This window comes from Chanodichthys erythropterus, chromosome 11 (assembly GCF_024489055.1).
Source record: "Chanodichthys erythropterus isolate Z2021 chromosome 11, ASM2448905v1, whole genome shotgun sequence".
In the NCBI taxonomy this organism is placed as follows: domain Eukaryota; kingdom Metazoa; phylum Chordata; class Actinopteri; order Cypriniformes; family Xenocyprididae; genus Chanodichthys; species Chanodichthys erythropterus.
The window spans coordinates 57,009,052-57,030,527 of record NC_090231.1 but is presented as its reverse complement, the minus strand read 5'-3'; the positions used below and the strand labels follow the sequence as shown (position 1 = coordinate 57,030,527).

The 21,476-nt window shown below is 38.7% G+C and overlaps 1 protein-coding gene across 1 annotated transcript in view; it reads right to left on the bottom strand.

Moving 5' to 3' along the window:
* mrvi1 (murine retrovirus integration site 1 homolog) overlaps positions 1-21,476 on the bottom strand; it is a 73,524-nt gene that overhangs the window by 26,937 nt on the left and 25,111 nt on the right. The window contains exons 18-21 of the mRNA XM_067401228.1: positions 15,866-15,971; positions 15,421-15,517; positions 14,600-15,038; positions 7,781-7,999 (exon numbers count right to left, since the gene is read on the bottom strand). Coding sequence (XP_067257329.1) covers positions 7,781-7,999; positions 14,600-15,038; positions 15,421-15,517; positions 15,866-15,971 — 861 coding nt within the window. The remainder of the gene's footprint in view (positions 1-7,780; positions 8,000-14,599; positions 15,039-15,420; positions 15,518-15,865; positions 15,972-21,476) is intronic.

Below are 21,476 nucleotides of genomic sequence, written 5' to 3'. Positions count from 1 at the left end.
AGCCCAGCATTTTTTAGAGTGTAATTTAGTTTATTGAGTCTACTAGAATACATTTACATAATTTAATGAAAATAATGCAAATTACATCATTTTAAAAAAAGAAGAAGCTTTCAGCATATGCTGAAAATGTAACGTCCCTTACCATAATGGGTGTGTATCAGCTCCGGGGCATTCGTGAGGCGCTGTAAACCCTACTATAACTACTCCATGTCATCTGTTTTGTTCAGTAAGTTTGAGCTGATAGTCCGCAGTTTGATATGATCTGATATGACAGTCAAGAAGAACAAGCTGATCAAGTCAAACCACCTTCACATGCATGACTTGTGCAGGATGTTTCACAGTGTGTCATGTTCAGTACTGTTTATTTTCAGTTTGATTGGACGTTCAGTTTGTTTGTATCTGTCACATGTTCCTTTGTTCTTTTTCCCGCCACTCGTCTGTCTCCCAGGTTACCATCGTTATTAGTTCATATGTGTCAGCTGTGTGTTAGTCATTATCTTCATTATGTCCACTACTTAACCCTTATAGGGTCTTTGGGGTCTGCACAGACCCCAAACGACGTTTGCTCAAATAAAAAAAAATATTCTCTTTGTCCAAATGACATGAAACTTTGTACCGTTGTTAACACTTTCTAGATCTACAAAGAAAAAAAAAATCGGAGTGATATCTTGTTTTTATGTTAGTGTAAAAAAAAGGGTCACACTCAGGGTCTTCGGGGTCTCCACAGACCCCAGGCAATAAAATTTAATTTTGTTATAAAATAACTGCTTTTTAAAAAACAAATGTAATTTTACTCTGTTTATTAATGTTTTTACTTCATATTTGTGCAGTTTTTGGAGGATTTCTCGTATCTTTTAAATTTATATAAATAAATAAATAAATTAATATTTTTACAAAAACAGCTTTTTATGTAAAATTCCCTTTATAAAAGACCCACATTTCTAACTTTCATTCATGGGGATAACATGGATAATTTGACATGGTTTAGTGTAAGATTTTTGCCCATCTTTTGAAAAATGCAGTTTTAAAAGTAAAAAAAAAATCACTTTTACCAGTAGATGGCTGCAGAGCTCCACTATTTGTTATGTGCTATTTGACTGACTGAAAGACATCTTTTCATAAGTTTTTTTTTGTTGGATTCATATCTAAATGTTATGAAATCACAATTATAACAATAAAAAATACTTTTTGTCAAAGTTTAGCATTTTTTGTACTGAAAAAAATTAATTTTTCCAAAATGTTGATTTTGAGGATGAATTTTGTCCATTTTCACAGTGGAGTCTCATCATAATGTAACAATATTGAAAAACTATTTTTTTTCATTACAAAAAATGCTAAACTTTGACAAAAAGTACCCTTTATTGTTATAATTGTGATTTCATAATATTTAGATATGAATCCAACTGAAAAAAACTTATGAAAAGATGTCTTTCAGTCAGTCAGATAGCACATAGCATATAGTGGAGCTCTGCAGCCATCTACTGGTAAAAATGATAGTTTTTTTACTTTTAAAACTGCATTTTCCAAAAGATGGGCAAAAATCTTACACTAAACCATGTCAAATTATCCATGTTATCCCCATGAATGAAATTTAGAAATGTGGGTCTTTTATAAAGTGAATTTTACATAAAAAGCTGTTTTTGTATAAAAACCTATTTTAAAAAAATATTTTTTAATTTATTTATATAAATTTAAAAAATATGATAAATCCTCCAAAAACTGTACAAACATGGAGTAAAAACATTAATAAAAAGAGTAAAATTAAATGTTTTTTAAAAAAACAAGTATTTTGTTACAAAATTGCATTTTGTTGCCTGGGGTCTGTGGAGACCCCGAAGACCCTGAGTGTACTTCCCAAACGAAGACCGCATAAGGGTTAAGTTGTACCTTCACCTTCAGTCTCTGTCTGACCTACATTGCATTATGTTGTGTTCATCAAGCCTGTTGTATTATTGTAATTAAATGTGGAGTATTTTGGATCAATTTGTCTGTCTTCATCTTCCTGCTTGAGCACAACATTACAGAAGATCGGACCGTCCAAGATAGACAAATGGGCCAAAATTGTTGTCATTGCTCAAGAGCACCACTTTTTTTAGCTTTTCAATTAACTTTTGTCGTCATGCCATCAGGGCATCTTTCCACCACCATATTGACCTCTCAGACCCCACAGGACTGAACTGGAGAGAGACTGTCATCAGGTGTCTGGAGAGCGTCACGCCCCGATTCAGAACACAGCCAGACCCAGTGTCCATTTTACTACCAGCGACCACAGAGAAGTCATGTGAGCTGAGCGGCACCACCCACCGCAACGAGGGAACAGAGTGGTTCTGACCAGGAGTGTGAGCCCGTGACACCAGTGGACGAGGGAACGGAAGCAGAGGACTGGCTGATCGACTTCAACAGGGACTTGTCAACTCCCACCCTATATCTGAATCTTCTTTAAGCACACCATCATCTCGTCTAGTCTCTTGTCACTTCCACCAACGCAGAGCTCAGCCAGTCCACAAGCCCCATCACTTTTGGATGATTGCAGCCTTATTCAGTCTCTGGGGACGCCCCGCCAGGATGTTGACCCGCAGGTCAAGCAACCACCAGCAGGGTCTTTTCGAGGAGGATGCAGGATGCATGGACTCCTCCCTCATCTCCACCATGGGCTGTTGGCACTGGGGAGCTCTTGGTCTGTGCCATCGACCAATCACCATCATTGCTGCCAGATGATCCTGGTCCCACCATCCTTTCACCACTTCCAGCCATCATATCTTTTCCAAAGGGCCTTGCCAGAGGAGGGCGAACTCATGTTCAGTACTGTTTAGATTCAGTTTGATTGGATTTGTTCTGTTTCCCACCACTCGTCTGTCTCCCCGGTTACCAACATTATTAGTTCATATGTGTCAGCTGTGTGTTAGTCATTATCCTCATTATGTCCACTACTTAAGTTGTACCTTCACATTCAGTCTGTCCAATCGATGTTGTGATCACTGCCTGTTGTAGTATTGTAATTAGACTTGGAGTTTTTCGGATGGATTTGTCTTCATCCTGCCTGAGCACAACGTTACAGTGGCAATACTTCATTTTATACCTCTTGCATTTAAGATGTGAAGTTATAACTGTCATTTATATAATCTGACCTGATGCACGTTTCTGAAAGCAGTCATTAGAAAAATGGTGAGAACACAACAAAAGGTTGTGGTTGTATACTGCTGAGGAAGTGTTAAAAATATATTTTAACCAGTGTTACCTAAGTACGTCTGCCTTAGTAAGGCCAAAAAAAAGGGGGTTAGATACAGGGTGGAAAAACGGCATCTATTGGACTTGGCGACAACACGCTACTAATGCAACTTAACCAGGGTTTTTTTTGGGGGGGGGGGGTTTACATATGGCAGGAATTTAAATGAGGAATATTGTGACATGTTTGTTCCTGGAAGAAAACTCAAGACTACAACTGCGGCATTTCAGGGTTCAGAATCTGATATGAAGAATAACTCCCTTTGGGGTGACTTTGTGCTTTGCAACTTTGCAGACCTTTTCATGCTAAAACAGCAACATTACACACTAAATGCATAAAAAAAACAAAAGATCCCCTTAAATCATTGATGTAGCTAAATTGTACTAGATTTTAAGCTTGAACCAAGAAAAAAAGGCCAACACGTAAACTAAATTCAAGATATATACTCTGAAACAAGTCAGAATAATGTATGCAATTTCGCTTCTAAAGAAAAATTATCTTTAATGTTTTTTTTTTGTTTTTTTTTTTTACTATGATTTTTGTAATGGAAAAAGTTGAGAAATTAAGAGCAAACTCTGATTCAGTCCTGAGGAATTATGGAAAACATTCCAACTGTGCTGAAGCAGCAGCTCTACTTTTTTTAGCCTCTGAAAAGAAAATCAAACCCATACCAACTCAAAACACTTAGCTTTATCCCATGGGAAAAACGACATGCTCTGATAACATCCCCGTTAAGAGAGGAAGTAAAATATCAGTCTTTGCAGTCGTCCAATTACACTGTTTTTCTTTCTTTTTTTTTTTTCTCAATATTGTGTGATTCTGTAGCTACTGTTGATCTATAATTGATCTGTGATTGACATTTGATCTATATTTTACACATCTATATTTCTGTATTTATATACTATACATTATTTATGTAAAAATACTTTTACTGCAGGACTGCAATCTGTCCATAGTAAAAGAATCATTTTATTATAAAAATTTAATTCGCTGTGTGCAAAACACCCTCTGTAGCGCTCACTGACAGAGATTTACGACATGGTACGTATCATCAAGTGCTATCATACTTTCATACACAAGAACTATCACGTAAGTCCTTGCTGCCGTTCGGTACCGAGTGGAAGCTTTATTTGTTTGGCCTTTATTCTGGGATTAGATTACTGAAGTGTAATATGATTTTAAAGAGTGGTCTTATCTGAGTCCCAACCTTTTATGAGTCACTGCAAGAGTGGATTGAACTCACTCAAGAATAACATAATGGCTATAATGAAACAACAACCCCTGACAGGCTTTGATGTTCAAACGGTCTGTGGTCGCCAAAATGAAAACAGAACAGTAAATCCTGCTCGTGTCCTGAAGCTTGTCTGCAGTGGAGCAATAGTTCTTCTCAATCACAGGCCATGATGGAGACATTCGTAACTGTGTAACGTGACATTTTCAAATATCCATTCTGTGAACATTAGGGTTTTGATAATATCTGAATCCTAAATGAGAGTGGAATGTTGTCTTTCAGGAAGAGATTAATCATTTTCTTTCTCCTCAGCTGATCATATGTCAGAGGTGATGTGGATAGTGCTTTTATTTTTTGTTACACGTTATGTTTGGTGTTTTTCACCTCTATGTACTTACATAAAAAAATAATTGTTAGGTACAATGTACTTAATGTGTTCATGTTGTGCAAAACACTTGTGCTGCTACTGAGGTGGGATATGGTTAGGGTTAGCAAGAACCAATGAGGTTCATTCTCGTGTTACGCATCACATTTGAGCTTCAAGAACCAATGAGGTTCATTCTCGTGTTACGCAGCATGTTTGAACTTCTTCAAGAACCAATGAGGTTCATTCTCGTGTTACGCAGCATGTTTGAACTTCTTCAAGAACCAATGAGGTTCATTCTCGTGTTACGCAGCACGTTTGAACTTTACGAGAACCAATGGGGTTCATTCTCGTGTTACGCAGCACGTTTGAACTTTACGAGAACCAATGGGGTTCATTCTCGTGTTACGCAGCACGTTTGAACTTTACGAGAACCAATGGGGTTCATTCTCGTGTTACGCAGCACGTTTGAGCTTCACGAGAACCAATGAGGTTCATTCTCGTGTTACGCAGCACGTTTGAGCTTCAAGAACCAATGAGGTTCATTCTCATGTTACGCATCACATTTGAGCTTCAGCAAGAACCAATGAGGTTCATTCTCATGTTACGCATCACATTTGAGCTTCAGCAAGAACCAATGAGGTTCATTCTCATGTTACGCAGCACGTTTGAGCTTCAGCAAGAACCAATGAGGTTCATTCTCATGTTACGCATCACATTTGAGCTTCAAGAACCAATGAGGTTCATTCTCGTGTTACGCAGCATGTTTGAACTTCTTCAAGAACCAATGAGGTTCATTCTCGTGTTACGCAGCATGTTTGAACTTCTTCAAGAACCAATGAGGTTCATTCTCATGTTACGCATCACATTTGAGCTTCAGCAAGAACCAATGAGGTTCATTCTCATGTTACGCAGCACGTTTGAGCTTCAGCAAGAACCAATGAGGTTCATTCTCATGTTACGCAGCACGTTTGAGCTTCAGCAAGCGGTTTGGTTGAGCTTCTGTTTATGTTCACTGATAAATGTTTATATGTGAATAAAAAACCTAAATTCAATCTGTTCATCATATAAAGTGATTGTGTCTTCAGAAAATTTGGACTAAACCACTCAGTTCATATGGATTATTTGTACAATTTCTTTATGAACTTTTTGAAGTGTCAGTTGCATATCTGTCATTGGAGGGACATACATCGCTCAGATTTTATTAGAAATATCTTCATTTGTGTTCCAAAGTAAATGATGACAGAATTTTCATTTTTAGGTGAACTAACCCTTTAACGGTGTAAGTCATACTGTAAGTCTTACACCCCATAGTGGTCAGATTGGGTCTGTTATATCTCAACTACTGACGTGAGTTTGAGACGGGACTGTTTGACCAACCAGTCAGAGATTGAACAAGAAACATTGGGCAAAGGGGGGTAGAGAGTTAGAATAAAGATTTACACAACTTTGCTGGAATATTAGATTTAAGGCCTGTTCACACCAAGACAAATATTCAGTATGAAAATTTGGTCTGATGAACATTGGCATGTTCAGACCAACACTAATATTTACATGCCATAAATGTGACAGAATTTTTTACAGAGAGGTGTCCTAATCTTATGTCATCGCATGGTGAATAAAGCTGGCCAACCAATAAAGTCCATGACACACCAAACCGACATCAAAGAACAAGCAGTAATGAAAGCAGACGGTGATGTCGCCTCGTGTTGCCTGCATCTCGACCGAAAAGTAGACTAAACAATGCAGTGCTTGCTTACCACTCTGAATATGAATCACGATGATCAGTTGGTCTTCACTTACTTCATTTCAGATGGACATGTCATGTGAATTCTCAGGTAAAGTGAAGATGTAAAATTAGAAGAGCACTCTTGACTTTATTGTTTGCTTGCTTTTATCATGTCCATTTTTTTTCTCATGCACTGGTTCGTTAAAGGGTTAGTTCACCCAAAAATGAAATTATCCCATGATTTACTCACCCTCAAGCCATCCTAGGTGTATATGACTATCTTCTTTCAGAGAAACACAATTGGAGATATATTTAAAAATATCCTGGCTCTTCCAAGCTTTATAATGGTAGTGAATGGGGGTTGAAAATGCATTCATCCATCATAAAAGTAATCCATACCACTCCAGGGGGCCTTCTGAAGTAAAGCAATGTTTTTTTTTTAAAGAAAAATATCCATATTTAAAACTTTATGAACTAAAATAACTATCTTCTGGCAGACAAACGTACGCATACTGTGCAAGCTGACTTTTGCCACAAGAGTAGGGGTAGGATGGCTTGAGGGTGAGTAAATCATGGGATAATTTTAATTTTTGGGTGAACTGTCCCTTTAAGTTATACAGCCAATCAGAGTGATCTGTCTCACCAACTGACTGACACCAATTCACCAAGTCACATGCTGTATTATAAAACAATGACTTGGTGGCATTAACGAAAAGACCATTTTGCTAAGTGACAGTAAATACTGTAGCACAGGAAGTATCTGGAACCAGCTTTATTGTCTCTTGATCACCATAGCGAATGCAAAAATCTTAACATCTGTCTGAAAACATGCAAATACTGTTTGGCTTCCTTTGTTCTCCATGACAAACGGATGTCAGGAAGTTGCACAACATTGCCCTGCTGTTTTTTCCGCATTGATCTGAATAGGCAAATGCCGAACATTCGTGTTTAATGTGAACATAGCTTTCAGATTCTCCAGCAAGTAAGCTGGATTCCATCTTGGGTCGTCAACGTAATGTGCCTTCACAATATATCAGAACCCATGCACCACCAATCAGGTCATATTTTGACCAAAAGTCAAGATTTAACCAAAATGTCAGTCTATCCTCCCAGATGTGCAATTACTACATATCTTTAGACCATTAAACATTTCCTATTGTGAAAATTCCGATCTGGAGCTGAGATGAGAAGGCGTCACAGCTGTGATGTGAAAAATATAGTTTGACTCACTGTGGAGGGCGAGCTGGATGTACTGTCGAGCTCCTCCGGGGAGTCTTCCTCCTCCTCGGGCACGGTGGGCATTGCAGGGGTGAGAGGGGGCCGAGAGCGTGTGTGGGGGAAGATAAAAGGGGTGACAGACTCTGTCACGAAACTATGGGCTCTCTTTAGTGAAGTTTGCTCACCCCGTGAGCGTGTGAGCTGACATACAGCAGATGGGTCCTCTTGGTCCTGCACAGACACAAACCACAACTTGACACACAAAAAACTTGTCTCATACTGTCTCTTTCATAACAGTGCTGTCAATAGCAGTACCAGGGTACATTGATGGTAATATCATGGTACTGAACAATTACTATATTCATATATGTGGGTCGATGATGTGACGCCTAAATTTTCTGTCCGATTGATTTTTTTTCAGTTAAAATTTGCTTTAAATGCATAAAATGATACCATATCTATGTAGTACCTCTTCCGTGCATGTACTCACTTTAACTTTTCAAAAAATATTAGTTATCTGTAATTTCCTGTTATTTAAAGTGTCAAAATATCAAGTGGGGCGACTGTATAGCCAACTTCTGTTTTGGAAATGTCTTTGAAATTACTCAATTCGAATTCATTTTCTGCACTATTTGGCATGATTTCCAACATGTTTTGTAGATCCTGTACAAAATTGCAAAGCATTTCCATCATAATATACAAACAAACAAACGATGATGTCCATTTTATGAAATATCATGTGGTGCGACCATCAAAAAACTACCACTTTGGGACTTTCATGCTGAAACCCATTCAAAGACAGGAAGTTGCATCATATATCAATTTGCGAAGGACCCATAGAAGCAGCGAGCAGGATTGTAACTGTCTTAAATTTGGAAAAAAAATAACCTTTTTAAGGGCTGGTATGTAGTTCCCACATTTGGATATTATGTGAAAAAAAATCAATGAATGTTAAGTTATTTCTGCAAATATATACCATTATTAAAAATGTCATAGTGACCTTTTGAGGGAAGCTAGCTTGTTTTGTTTAGGTGGCCAATTCTGTGCCTGTAAATTTTGACTGAATTTGAAAATATGATGTGGTGCCACCTAAAAATCATGTGGAGCAACCACTGCAGAGTGTTTTCCATGATAGATATATGTCCTAGATTGGCCATTTTTGTGCTTTTATAGTCAATTGATGATCATTTGGAGTAGATTTTTATGCATTTTATAAAAATTTATGTTTGTACTGTACAATATGAGAAAAATGCAAAACAAATAGTTTAGAGCATGTAATTTCAGTTTGGTAATAATGCATTTACAAAGTTACATCACCAGCTACTGGCCTGGCATGCATAATACAGCATTTTCATGGATCCATGTGAATAGGGATCGTTTTGACAATGTTGTCATCTGTTGTCAACAACTCATATTGGTTGACTGCTAAATGAGAATCCCTAGAACACCAAGAGAACACTAAATAACAGCATAGTATAACCACGTCCAGCTATGTGTGTTTTTGTAAGTTTTCAAATTATATACATATATACACACACTTTTGGTTATTGGTAAAGCAACCTCGTACCCACAATGTGAAATTGCTTATGCATATCTTCCCCCACTGCCATTTGTTTTATCACCAAAGCCCTACCTTATGTTCCTGCCTCTCAAAGAGGTTCAAGAGGAAATGTTTCCCTTCAGAAAAATAACAGTATTATCTCATACAGAGTGCAAAAATACACCTACAGTGATGACCAGTGCCAACAAGAACAACTAAAAGGGTCATCATAAAGAGATGAAAAATTCTTATTTGCAGAATAAATGTGTGAACAACATCAACAGTGGAGTATTTGCTTATTTATATTACCTCTAACATCTTATCTCTACCATAAACACACGTCTAAAAAAATATGCATGAGTCATTAATGTAGCAAATCATCAAATAAAGGGGCTTGCAGTTTGAATTGTTTAAAGCCATTTGTCTGTCGAGTTGTTGTATAAACACAGCTTGGTTTCAAGATACCAATCGAGGAGAAAGGAGACTCCTTCATTCTCCCAAAGGAATGCATTCCATATTCATCTAAATCCATTCTCATATCATCTAAACGCTACAAAAGCTATCTTTGGCTTCCTGCACACCCAAACAAAACAGGAGACAATTTCAGAGACAAATGCTATTTTAGTGAATGTCTTATAAGGAAGGAGAAACTGTACAGTGTTTACATGTTGTGAAAGGTTTCAGCAGAGAATTCACATTTGAGTCATTACGATTGTATAGAGGAAAAGAGACTCTTTACTAACAAGCACAGATAAACCCTACATCACTCATCCCACACATCTTCATAACACTGGAATCGCATTAATGACTAATAACATAATGACTGGAAATCTCACTGCAACTACAGTATCACTAAGCTAGATTTGTACATTTTCTGAAGAAAATGTGAGTGGTGCCTGTGCAAAACAATGCTACGGTTGCCAGGGTGCTGCTATGCAGTTTCTAAAGTTGCTGTGTGGTTGCTAGATAGTTCTACCAGAAAGACTCGGGAAGCAAGAAACGTTTGAATACAATTTGTTCAACAGTATGAATGTAAATATCAAAGAAATGATAAAGTTCTTTGGCGTAGGCCCCGTCCATAGTACAATCCGGAGGGTAGCAGACGTTTGCAGATCCTGCCTGAAGATGAAGGCAGGGGCGGAGCCTACCCCCAACGTATGGACAGGGACCGACCTGGTGGTGGTGGGGAGGATGGGGGTGAACGCCGCAGTGGTATCTGCGAACACGATAGTGGGTGGGAACAGAACTTATATACTCAGGTGACGTGTAATGATTGGTTAGATAATGAACAATGACGTGCATTAGAGTCTTCCGGGTAGAACTTCCGCTAAACGCTCCCATTTTTAGGTGGTTACTTTCTGGATCAAGTCAAAAGATCCCACCCCCAAATTGAAATGGACAGGTTTCCACCAAAGTTGTGAATTGTATTTATATGAACAATTAGAATTTTGCAAAAGCCATTTCTGTTAAAACATTGTTTCCATCCAGTGGGTTGAAGATGACAAAACAGACATTTCCTGAGAGACTGATACAGAATATCAACGCAAATGGAAGTTGTAGCCACAGTAAAAGATTCAATATAATGTTCAATATAATAAACTATTTGCAGCTTGGACTTTGCACAGAAAAAGACAGTTTGTTCTGGTTCTCGAATCTGATTGGCTGAGAGCCTTTTCCAGCTGTGCTATATTCCCCCAGTATCAGCACTGGAACATTTATATCACTCTGCTTGCGGCGAATGTCGTGGCAGTCAAGCGAATCTATATATTGTTTATAAATACTACTGTTGTTTTGTCACGGAATGCAGTTTTAAGAGTTTTTTAGGTGAGAATGTAGTTCCCTTTTGCTGCGTCGAGAATTCACACTTGTGAAATCAGTGAAATCCAGGACGCTATGAAGTGCACCCAGATCAAACAATGCCACAAGATCTCGTGATATGAGATGAAAAGTTGTCTCGCAATATCGCCATGACGGAGCGCCTCCACTGTTTTTTGTTTTTTTTACAGAAATAAAAACCTTTTAATTCAGTTATATAACAGTGGCTTAAATTGTAAACTACTGTAAATCCAGCACTCATCCAGCACGAGCTGCAGAGTCGCACACAGTGCAGAAAGAATCACAGTACATCGATCTCGTGGCGAGAGTAAGGCGAGATGACTGATAAAACCATGGCGGAGGATTCGTTGTGCATTCATTACAAAAAGTCTGGGGGTCATAGCAGTATTCTCAGCTGATGTCTTTTCGGACTAAAGGCAGGAACACACCAAGCCGACGGTCGGCCGTCTGGCAGTTTTTGTTGGTCGGCCGACTAAGTTTTCTCAGTGTGTTCCGCACTGTCGGCTGAAAATGGTCCTCGTCGCCTTTTTTTCGGCCGATTCAAAATGTTGATTCGGTGTCAGAGCTCGTCGGGCCGTCGGGCCATCTGATCGTTCTGATTGGCTGTTCAGATAGTGCCACCTGCTGGTTTGGAAAGGCAATTCATCTCATGCAGGCGCAGAACTGTCGTGCTACTCGGCTGTTGGCTGTCTAGCATTGGTTTGGTGTGTCAGGGCATCTTTGGACACAGACGCTGCCGACGTGAGCCAAACCCCGCAGTCTGCTTTCGTTGCCACTAGTTCGTCGGTGTCGGCTTGGTGTGTTCCGGCCTTAAGATGGATTTGAGGAAGTCGTTATCTCAAAGAAGGCTTAGGCGAAGAGGTCCTGATGCCAGACCTCTGAGGACAGACGCTTCCAGAAGGAAATGGATAACACCTCACCATATTGTGCCCATCTCCTGTCGATGCCATCAGGGGGCCGTTCTGTCAACCTCACCACCTTGTGTGCTTTGGGGCGCAGAGGTCTCCAGCAAGTTCTAGTTTCAGTCTCCACCCAGAAATGTAGCGGCGCTGGGATGCTTGCCCCCTCTGAGGATGGTCTCAGAGCAATCAGTTCAGTTGTTCCCTGCCAGTTTGCCACTTCAGGGCACAGAATTGGTCACTCGAGTAATACCAGAGACCAGTCTCAAGAGACTGGTTCCCTTAGTAGATTTTGTGGCAGCGTGGAAACTACTACCAAATATATCTCAATGGGTCCTGCACACAGGGGGGTCCTGTCCACAGTGGTAGGCCCTGAGCAGGCTCTGGTTATGGAACAGGATGCAAAAGCTTTGCTGGGGAAGGAGGCCATAGAACATATCCTCTCCCTGACAGAGAGTCCGGGTTTACAGCCGGTGTTTTATCATTACAAAGAAGAAGAATATTGTTCCCACGGCATCAATTCTCTACGCAGCGTCTCAGTCCCTTTTCAGGGAACCAAGGTTACAGTTGTATCCGAGATGTTATTTAGACCTCAAATATGTGAATATATATAAATAAACATAGCGCCTATTTTACAATTTGTTTAGACGCTTTTGCAGATATAACCTCCAGGCCATCAGCGTCCTTTCAGCACTCATGTATCCGCAGAGAACAGCTTCATCTCATCCAGTCCTTTGGGAATTTACTGCTGGTTCTTATGTAGATAGTGTTTAAACATGAGATATAATTAATTTGGGGTATATCAAACTGGCAATCTTTGGTCTTATTAATCTATTACTTGTTCCAGAGCAAATCGATTTGGGTTAAGGGGAAAATTAAGTTTCATAACTTTATACGTAGGCTATATTTAGCTAAAATCCTGTACTAGAGTGCTGCTTTTGTACGTTTGACTGAATTATTTGCTTGTGTTTATTTCCTATTGACTTTTATAATGGCTATTATTGTTAATTTAAATATTATTTCATATCAATAATATGGCGTATTTGGTATTGAGAAAAGGTCCATTAGTGATCATGATATGGACTTAAAACATTATTATGCCATTAGATGGCGGCAAAGACTGTCTTTATGAGTGAGTCAGTAGCAAATTGAAAGGTACTGGTTGTTAACAAGGAAGTTGTTTTTGCGCTGTCATGGGAAAAGGATTTCCTCAGTGGACATTCAAACAGATTATTGATAATGGATATAATATTATGGACATCGACCTGAAGAATGAATGCTATATCAGATGCAGGTAATACACTCGTTTAGTCGATCTCTCTCTCTCTCTCTCTCTCTCTCATAATACCATAATACGCTACATAATACAATAAGATTAAATGAAGCGAATAAACGTTCCTTCATTACTAGTTCTAAAGTGACGTTGTAGAATTTGTAACACAGGCTTGTGCTCAACTGTTAAACTGTCAACTTGAGATTTGAATCCGTGGTGGAATGAAGTAGTTCTGCACAAAAGAGGGTATTTAAAGACACTCTGTTGTTGTTTCTTATTTATTTACACACTCGTGCCATTGAATTGCTGTATAAACGCAATACCACACTCATAGCCGTGCGATATGGCTGTATATTAGCACACTGTGATTATCTACAGCCAAATCACAGCCGTGCTGATACAGTATCGTATGGCTACGAGTGTGACATTGCTTATTTGTTGGAAATATTTGGATTCAGAATTATTCAGACTAGTCAAATTCTAGTCAAATGAAGTTTTTGTTGCACATCAAGAAATTTATTCAATACATGTGTTTTCATCAAAGGTCTGCACGTCTTATTACCTAAATAGTTTTTTTTTTCTTGCATCTTGCTGTTTTCATTCAGCAGTTTTTATGCAATATCCCAAAACATGCATTAAAATGGTAATAGAAATGACTGACTCTGGTCTTTAAAAATGGTTTAGGGTCTTTTTTCAATTCTTTTTGAATGTTTAATTGCCTGCCAGGTGATCATAAGTCAGGTCTCACAAAATGGCATGAATGAATGTGCAAGAAAGATTGAGATGTTTTCAGGGATGTCCCTTTTGTGAACCCTTACTGGTCCAAGATCACGGGTGTCCAATCCTGCTCCTGGAGACCCAATGTCCTGCAAAGTTCAGATGTAACCCACCCTGCCTGGAAGTTTCTAGTAAGTTCCTGAGGACTATTATTATTTGGTTCAGGTGTGTTAAATTGCTCCAGGAACAGGATTAGTCACCCCTGTCTTAGATACAAAAATATATTTACACTTCTCCTTCAATTGCCAGAATATGAGAACCAAAACATTGGAAAGGATGCATTCCTTAAATGGGAAAAACATTCTTGAGTCCAGGTTAAAAGTAGGAAGGAGAATAACAGGGTTTTGGCAATTGGATTGTGTAATGGAAATTAAATGGGAATTTTCAGTAAACAATGTGTTTTTATACATTGTATATCCAAGGTGCACAGCTCCTTGTGGACATTGAATCAGCACCAGACAAAATGATATGGTTCAACAAAGTGTTTGATAATGGATATAACTCACCTCTGGAGTGTGAGCGAGATCAGTGGCTTGGACACTTCGTCTCTTTGATGAGTCACTTGTTTTGTGTTCCTCTTGAGTCTCACTGTTCCCTGTCCTTGCTTGACTCTTTCCACTGTACTCAGATTCCTCTTGACTCCTCCCAGCGCAATCTGACTCCTCGGTACCCTCTGGACACCTCCCAATATCCTCTACTTGGTTCTCCCCCGATGAACTGAATCCTTGGTTATCCCAATTGTCCACTGACTTGGAAGACTGTCCTTGGTTCAAAAGTTTTAAGGCCTCTGTTCTACCGCAACAGTCTGATTTTTGGCAACTCTCGGTTTGACACCCAGCCTCTTCTTTATTCGGACACCTGCACGTTTCCTTGTTTGAGGCTAAGGTGCTCCCACTGGCCTCGGACTCTGGGAAGAAGCTGTCACTGCCTACTGGCCGGTCTGAACTATAGGAAAACAATAACAAAACTCACTCGAGAGAACATAACTTAGTCCGTTTTATATCAACATTATGCAAGATTATCCAGTTCAAATATATTTACTATGGTCCCCAAATATTTGTACAAATACAGAAAAATAATAGTGGAAAGAGACATTTCCTATTGCATTACCCAAGAAGAAAGTGTTCTTGGGATTTTCGGTCCGCGCTAAAAGAGTTTACACGTACCAGTTGGGAGTCACTGTAATTTATAGGGGCCACGGTGGGTGACAGTGTAAACTCTGGTTCCTGCACAGTCTCACCTCACGCTGGATCATCTTTGTGTGAGGATTTTACATAAACACACACAACCCTTGTCCTGCAAGAAGTAAAGGAATGTAAACACTGACCTAGCTACATTCTCCTGTCCGTTGTGTGGCGTGGGATCTTCACAGGCTGACGGTTCTGGCAAGGAGCAGAGTAAAGCAGGACTCACAGATGGAAGACCTGATGGAGAGGAACCAATACTGTTAAGCAGACAATGAGATCTCTCAAATACCTCAATTAGGTCTGTTGCACTTATGTTTCCTAGAGACCAAATGGAATCTTCTCTAATGTGAAGAAGACATGTGTTGCTTCTAGAATTTACAAGAAAGTCTCAAACTGTGGTCAAATTTGCAAAGACACCAAAAGTCAGAGATCTCAATATGAACTTAAACATCAGATTGTTCCAGACCAAACAGCTCTCTACTCTTTCTGTTTCCAATGAAACATCTGAGGCAAAGTTGATACTTCTTTGAATCATAACTGAGAACAACCTCTGAGCAGAACATTGTAATGGCATTCAGACATTACCTGCGGACACGGGCTCAGAACAAACACTGTCAGCGCGTTTCAGCCAAAGCTCAGATGGTGAACCAGGGTCCTGAACTAGGAGGGTTGCATCTGGGTTTTTGCTGACCTTAACGAACAGACAGAAACGCAATATACACATATTCAATGATGATTTTATGCCAGATGAAGTTCAAGAATCTTTCATCTGTTCTGTTGTACTCTGTGTGCTATTATCTTATCAGAAAAGGCCATTCAAAATATCACTGACATTTAAAAGAGATTATATCAAAAGGATTTCCCTAACACTTTGACTAAAATAAGAGAGTGTGTTCTTTAGTTCTGGGAGGAAGAGATAAGAGTTTTAAAAGCACAATATCAAAGCAATCTTTTTCACAATCTACAAAAGACTTGTGAAATCTCAGAGCACCACAACAATTTATATTGGCTTGAAAACGTACTTTGCAAGAGACACAAAAGCATCTTTTCACATTTTCCTAATTATAGGAAAAGAGAAATCCCAAATGAAGTCTCAATTGTTTCTTCAAGATATAAATGAGATTGAATGGAGACTTTTTCTTAAATTCATGCTCTTGAGATTTTTTTTTCCTGAAAAAGGATCACAGTAATCTCACATGTGTCTCCTGTCTCAAATGTGCTTATATATAAGTCTGCAACCAAAACTCAAAAGATTTCAATGTGAGCTGAAACATTTCCAATCAATTCTTCCAAATGCATTATCTGAGCCATTCACATTCATTTTATAGCTCTATATACCCTTACTGTAAATAATTACAAATTACTGTTCCTGTTAACATGTAAGAAAATGAAATCTCCATTATGTCTCCTATGAAATAGCAAACTTTGAGCAATAAAATCAGTATCTTGCACATCATGCTCCAGACATGTTGAGCTCTGGGTTATACAGGTTCTAGTCCTGAATCTCTGATTCCTCTTTCACCAACAACTTTTCAGTCTCCATGCAATTCTATTTTTACCCTACCTATCAAAAGTTTGAGGTCAGTATGATGTTTTTTATGCATTAAATTGATCAAAAGTGGCATCAAAGACATACACTGTTACAAAAATAATCAAATAAATGCTGCTCTTTTAAACTTCTCTATTCATCAACGAATACTGAAAAATATATATCATGGTTTCCACAAAAAATTTAAAGTACCACAACACTGATAATAATAAGAAATGTGTATGAAACTTCATGCGACAGTGAAGACTGGAGTAATGGCTTCTGGAAATGGAAAAATTGCCATTTTAAAATGTATTAAAATAGAAAATGGTTAATTTTATTGTAATATTTCACAATGTTACTGTTTGATCAAATTTATGCATCCTTGGTGAGCACAAGAGACTTCTTTCAAACTTTTGCATGGTAGTGTCCAAAGGGCCAGATTCAATGTCTTTAAAGGTCCTTGATTATAATTTCACTTTTTTAACTTTAGTTAGTGTGTAATGTTGCTGTTTGAGCATAAACAACATCTGCAAAGTTACGACACTCAAAGTTCAATGCAAAAAGAGATATTTTTCACAAACGTGGGTCAAATCAATGCTGGATTTGCACAAAAGATGAACATGACGGCACATGCTAGTGGATGAGTTGAATCAACTCCACAGCAACTACATAAATGTATCCACTAACCATTCAGAAACGTCCAGTTTCATTCTAAAAGTTGTAACTTCTTCCTGAGTCTCTCCATCAGTGTCAACTCCGGTTTGAACAGTGTAAGGCTGAACACCGTTACTGACAATCCTCATTTTGGCTGTGTGAGATTCTCCAGCTTTGTTGTTGTTGAGCTGTTAAAGCTCCGCCCTCTTCTGGAAAGGGGGCGGGAGCAGCAGCTCATTTACATTTAAAGGGACACACACAAAAACGGCGTGTTTTTGCTCACACCCAAATAGGGGCAAATTTGACAAGCTATAATAAATGATCTGTGGGGGATTTTGAGCTGAAACTTCACAGACACATTCTGGAGACACCAGAGACTTATATTACATCTTGTGAAAGGGGCATTATAGCAATATCATAATGACCAAGACTATTACAAGAAAAAGGTAAATCTGAAAAAGCATAGTTTTAATATATACAGTTTATATAAAGATAATGAGATGGAAGGGCACTCTAAATGTTTTCAGCGATCCATCAGTCGTAGAGGGAGGCCAGACAGCAGGAGTCCTGCAGCCCGTTCCCCCGCAGAGCATGACATGCAGATGAATATTGCAGTGTAATCGAATCACTCTGATTATTTCCTGCTGGCTATGAGTCTATTTGTGATCTTTCTCTCTCTCTCTGTGGTCGGTGAATGCTCTCTTCTCACTGACCGGATCTATTTTTAATTGGCCTTTGACTGTCACCACCGAGAAGAGCTCAACTCTTATAAATTTTGGGGAGGATGGAAGGCCATCTCGGTGGCAGGTCCCTCCGGGACCCTGATGACCTCAGCTTTACCTCATGGCAAAAGCTCTGACACGGCTACATGAGAAAAGCACATGTTCTGCCCCCCTCCCTTGACTGGTTATGTAACACAGATACAGCGAGCCAGATTTGCTGAAAGTTTGGTTGCATGAAAGAGGAAGTGGTTGCTATACAGTCACTGTAAAAGATGTAAAAGATTTGAGAAACAAGCGATGGGAATCACCAAAAACGTCATGAACAGCAACTAACTGGGGATCTTCATAAACTAGTTTTCTTCATCTTTTTGGTGCACAAAAGAAAAGCATGGACTGATAAAGGCAATTTTTTTAAATTTACCATTACAACATCTTTTGAGAAAGATGGTGAAGAATGGGGTAGAAAAGTATGGGACCACTAGTGGAATGGAAATGCATTTTGGAATAAATTTTTTAATTGAATGTACTCTTTTCACTATATAAATTGTATTATTAGAATAACAATTTAAGTGAAAAGTTGAATCAAAACGTTGTCACAAATTCTAGAACATCATACACTGAACAAAATGTGGTAACATATATTAATAGATTTTATACAAATAAAAATGCATCAAAGAATGAACCTTAGGGACCATTTATGTGACACAGTTTTCAACTAAAAACGTAAAAACCGTTTAACCGTTCATTTACACAACAGTGTTTTGGGGGCCTGAAATCACGAACTTTTGAAAACTGGCTTCAAAGTCCAAGTTTTTGAAAATGATACCTTTATCATCTCTGTGTAAACTACAAAAACGTGAATTCGTGAAAACGGTGGCTTCTTGCGCATGCGTATTAGTGTTCAGTCTATATGCATGTAGTTTGTTTACAATGTGACATCGCCAACTACTGGCCTGGCAGCAGAATACAGCATTTTTTGGTCAATTTTTGCAGATCAATGAGAACGAGGATTGTTTTGAAAATGGTGTCATCTGAACACGAAAAATGCGAAGCACAAACTTTTCTGCTTTTAGTACATTGTTGTTGTGTAAACGTGCCCTAAATACACTGGGTTAAATCAGCAAAACTAAATAAATAAATGGTTAAATCAAGTATAAATAGCTGTTAATTTCAAGTTAATACTTTTTTTCAGCATGCAATCTGATATAAACGCCACAAGTTTGTGTAAAATCTGATTATCATGTTGTCTTGCATCATCCAAAGAGCAGCTTGAGCTTCAGTGGAAACAAGAATATCTGACCATTAAGTCAAAGTGGAGTCACATGATCAATTGTCACAAATATGCTTATTTGATTAGTGACCTAGAAATAGTGCAAAATCTAAAACTTTATGTCCATGTTTAAATTAGATGATGACTGAACGCCAGATTTTAAGAGTGGTCTCAGACTTTTGAACCCCAACGTATGCATGACCAGAACGTGTGTCAAATTGTACATCGTAAAAGTGCATTTCAGGCCATCAGTTTCCACATTTTCATACACAAAATTATGTCACACCTCCCAGGAAACCATGTTGTGTACTTTAAAGTGCTTCTCCCTGGAAGTGTCCGCCGCAAGTGAACAAATCAATCCATGCAAAGAAAAACTTGCTGAAACTCTACCTGATTGGCCAACAAGGATGAAAGATGCTCTCTCAACAGCACACTATTCCCTTCAAAGCCCTCTTTGTATTTGTGCTGTGGATATTTTTCCTCAAAGCTCCACAATCGTCAGCGTCCTCTCTCTTTTCCTCTCCCTGACTTTTTTCCCTGCACCAGCCTCCCTGTGACTCCTGGGAGCTTTGACCATTTAAGGAGAAGCCTTCTCATGCTTCTCAGGGCTGCTACTGCTGTGTGTATGTGTGTGTGCGGTTTCTGCCTGATGCTCCAATGAGCTGCAGCTGAAGAATGAGCCTGTCCTTCTCAGCCCGTGTGTTTTGGACCTCTGCCTCTGTCTGATTTAGATTTAGTTACTAAAAATTTTATGGATGAGTAGGAAACTAGTTTGTCTTCGGCACACTGTTAAAGGGTTAGTTCACCTAAAAATGAAAATGATCCCATGATTTACTCACCCTCAAGCCATACTAAGTGTATATGACTTTCTTATTTCAGTCAAACACAATCAGAGTCATAATATCCTGACTCTTCCAAGCTTTATAATGGGAGTGAATGGTAACTGAGATTTTGAAGCCCAAAAAAGTGCATCCATCCATCATAAATGTAATCATAAAAGGCCTTCTGAAGTGAAGCAATGGGTTTTGGTAAGAAAAAGATCCATATTTAAAACTTTATAAACTAGAATCACTGGCTCTTCCAAGCTTTATAATGGGAGTGAATGGTAACTTAGATTTTGAAGCCCAAAAATGTGCATCTATCCATCATATAAGTAACCCCTGACCCGACCCATGACGTATTGACGAACACGGAAGCACAGAGGATAGAGAAGAAAAACACCAGTCAAAAATCAATACATGTCTAAAACTTTTTAGACATGTATTTTTAAAGATAAATGTTGAGTTTGTTGCCCAGCTCTATTTGTTTGAACCTCAAGAGGCGCCTGCCACACGCGGATGGACATTTTTCTTACAAAATTGCATCGCTTCGCTTCAGAAGGGCTTTATCAACCCCTTGGAGTCGTATGGATTACTTTTATGATGGATGAATGTGCTTTTTGGTCTTCAAAATCTCAGTTACTATTCACTTGCATTATAAAACTTGGAAGAGCCAGGATATTTTTTAATATAACTCTGATCTAGGATGGCTTGAGGGTCAGTAAATTATGGGATAATTTTTATTTTTGGGTGAACTAACCTTTTAATGACAGTAATCTACTTTTTATTTAAAGGGTTAGTTCACCCAAAAATTAAAATTCTGTCATTAAATGTTCACCCTCATGTCGTTCTAGACCTTCATTCATCTTCAGAACACAAATTAAGATATTTTTGATAAAATCCGATGGCTCAGTGAGGCCTGCATCGACAGCAAGATAATTGATAAAAAACAGGAAAAAAGTCGGCACACCAAAGCTCCAAAAATAAGTGAAAATTTTTAATAAGACTCACACCGGGTTATGTTTCGAGCACGCAGGCTCTTCGTCAAACTCTTTGACTTGATTAAACAAGATAATTAACACTTTCACAAATCTTTTGTTTCGAATCAGTGGTTCGGAGTGTTTCGAAATGTCAATGGTTCACCACTGGGGGGCGTGACTTTGGCAGTTTGATACACACTCCAAGCCACTGATTCAAGACA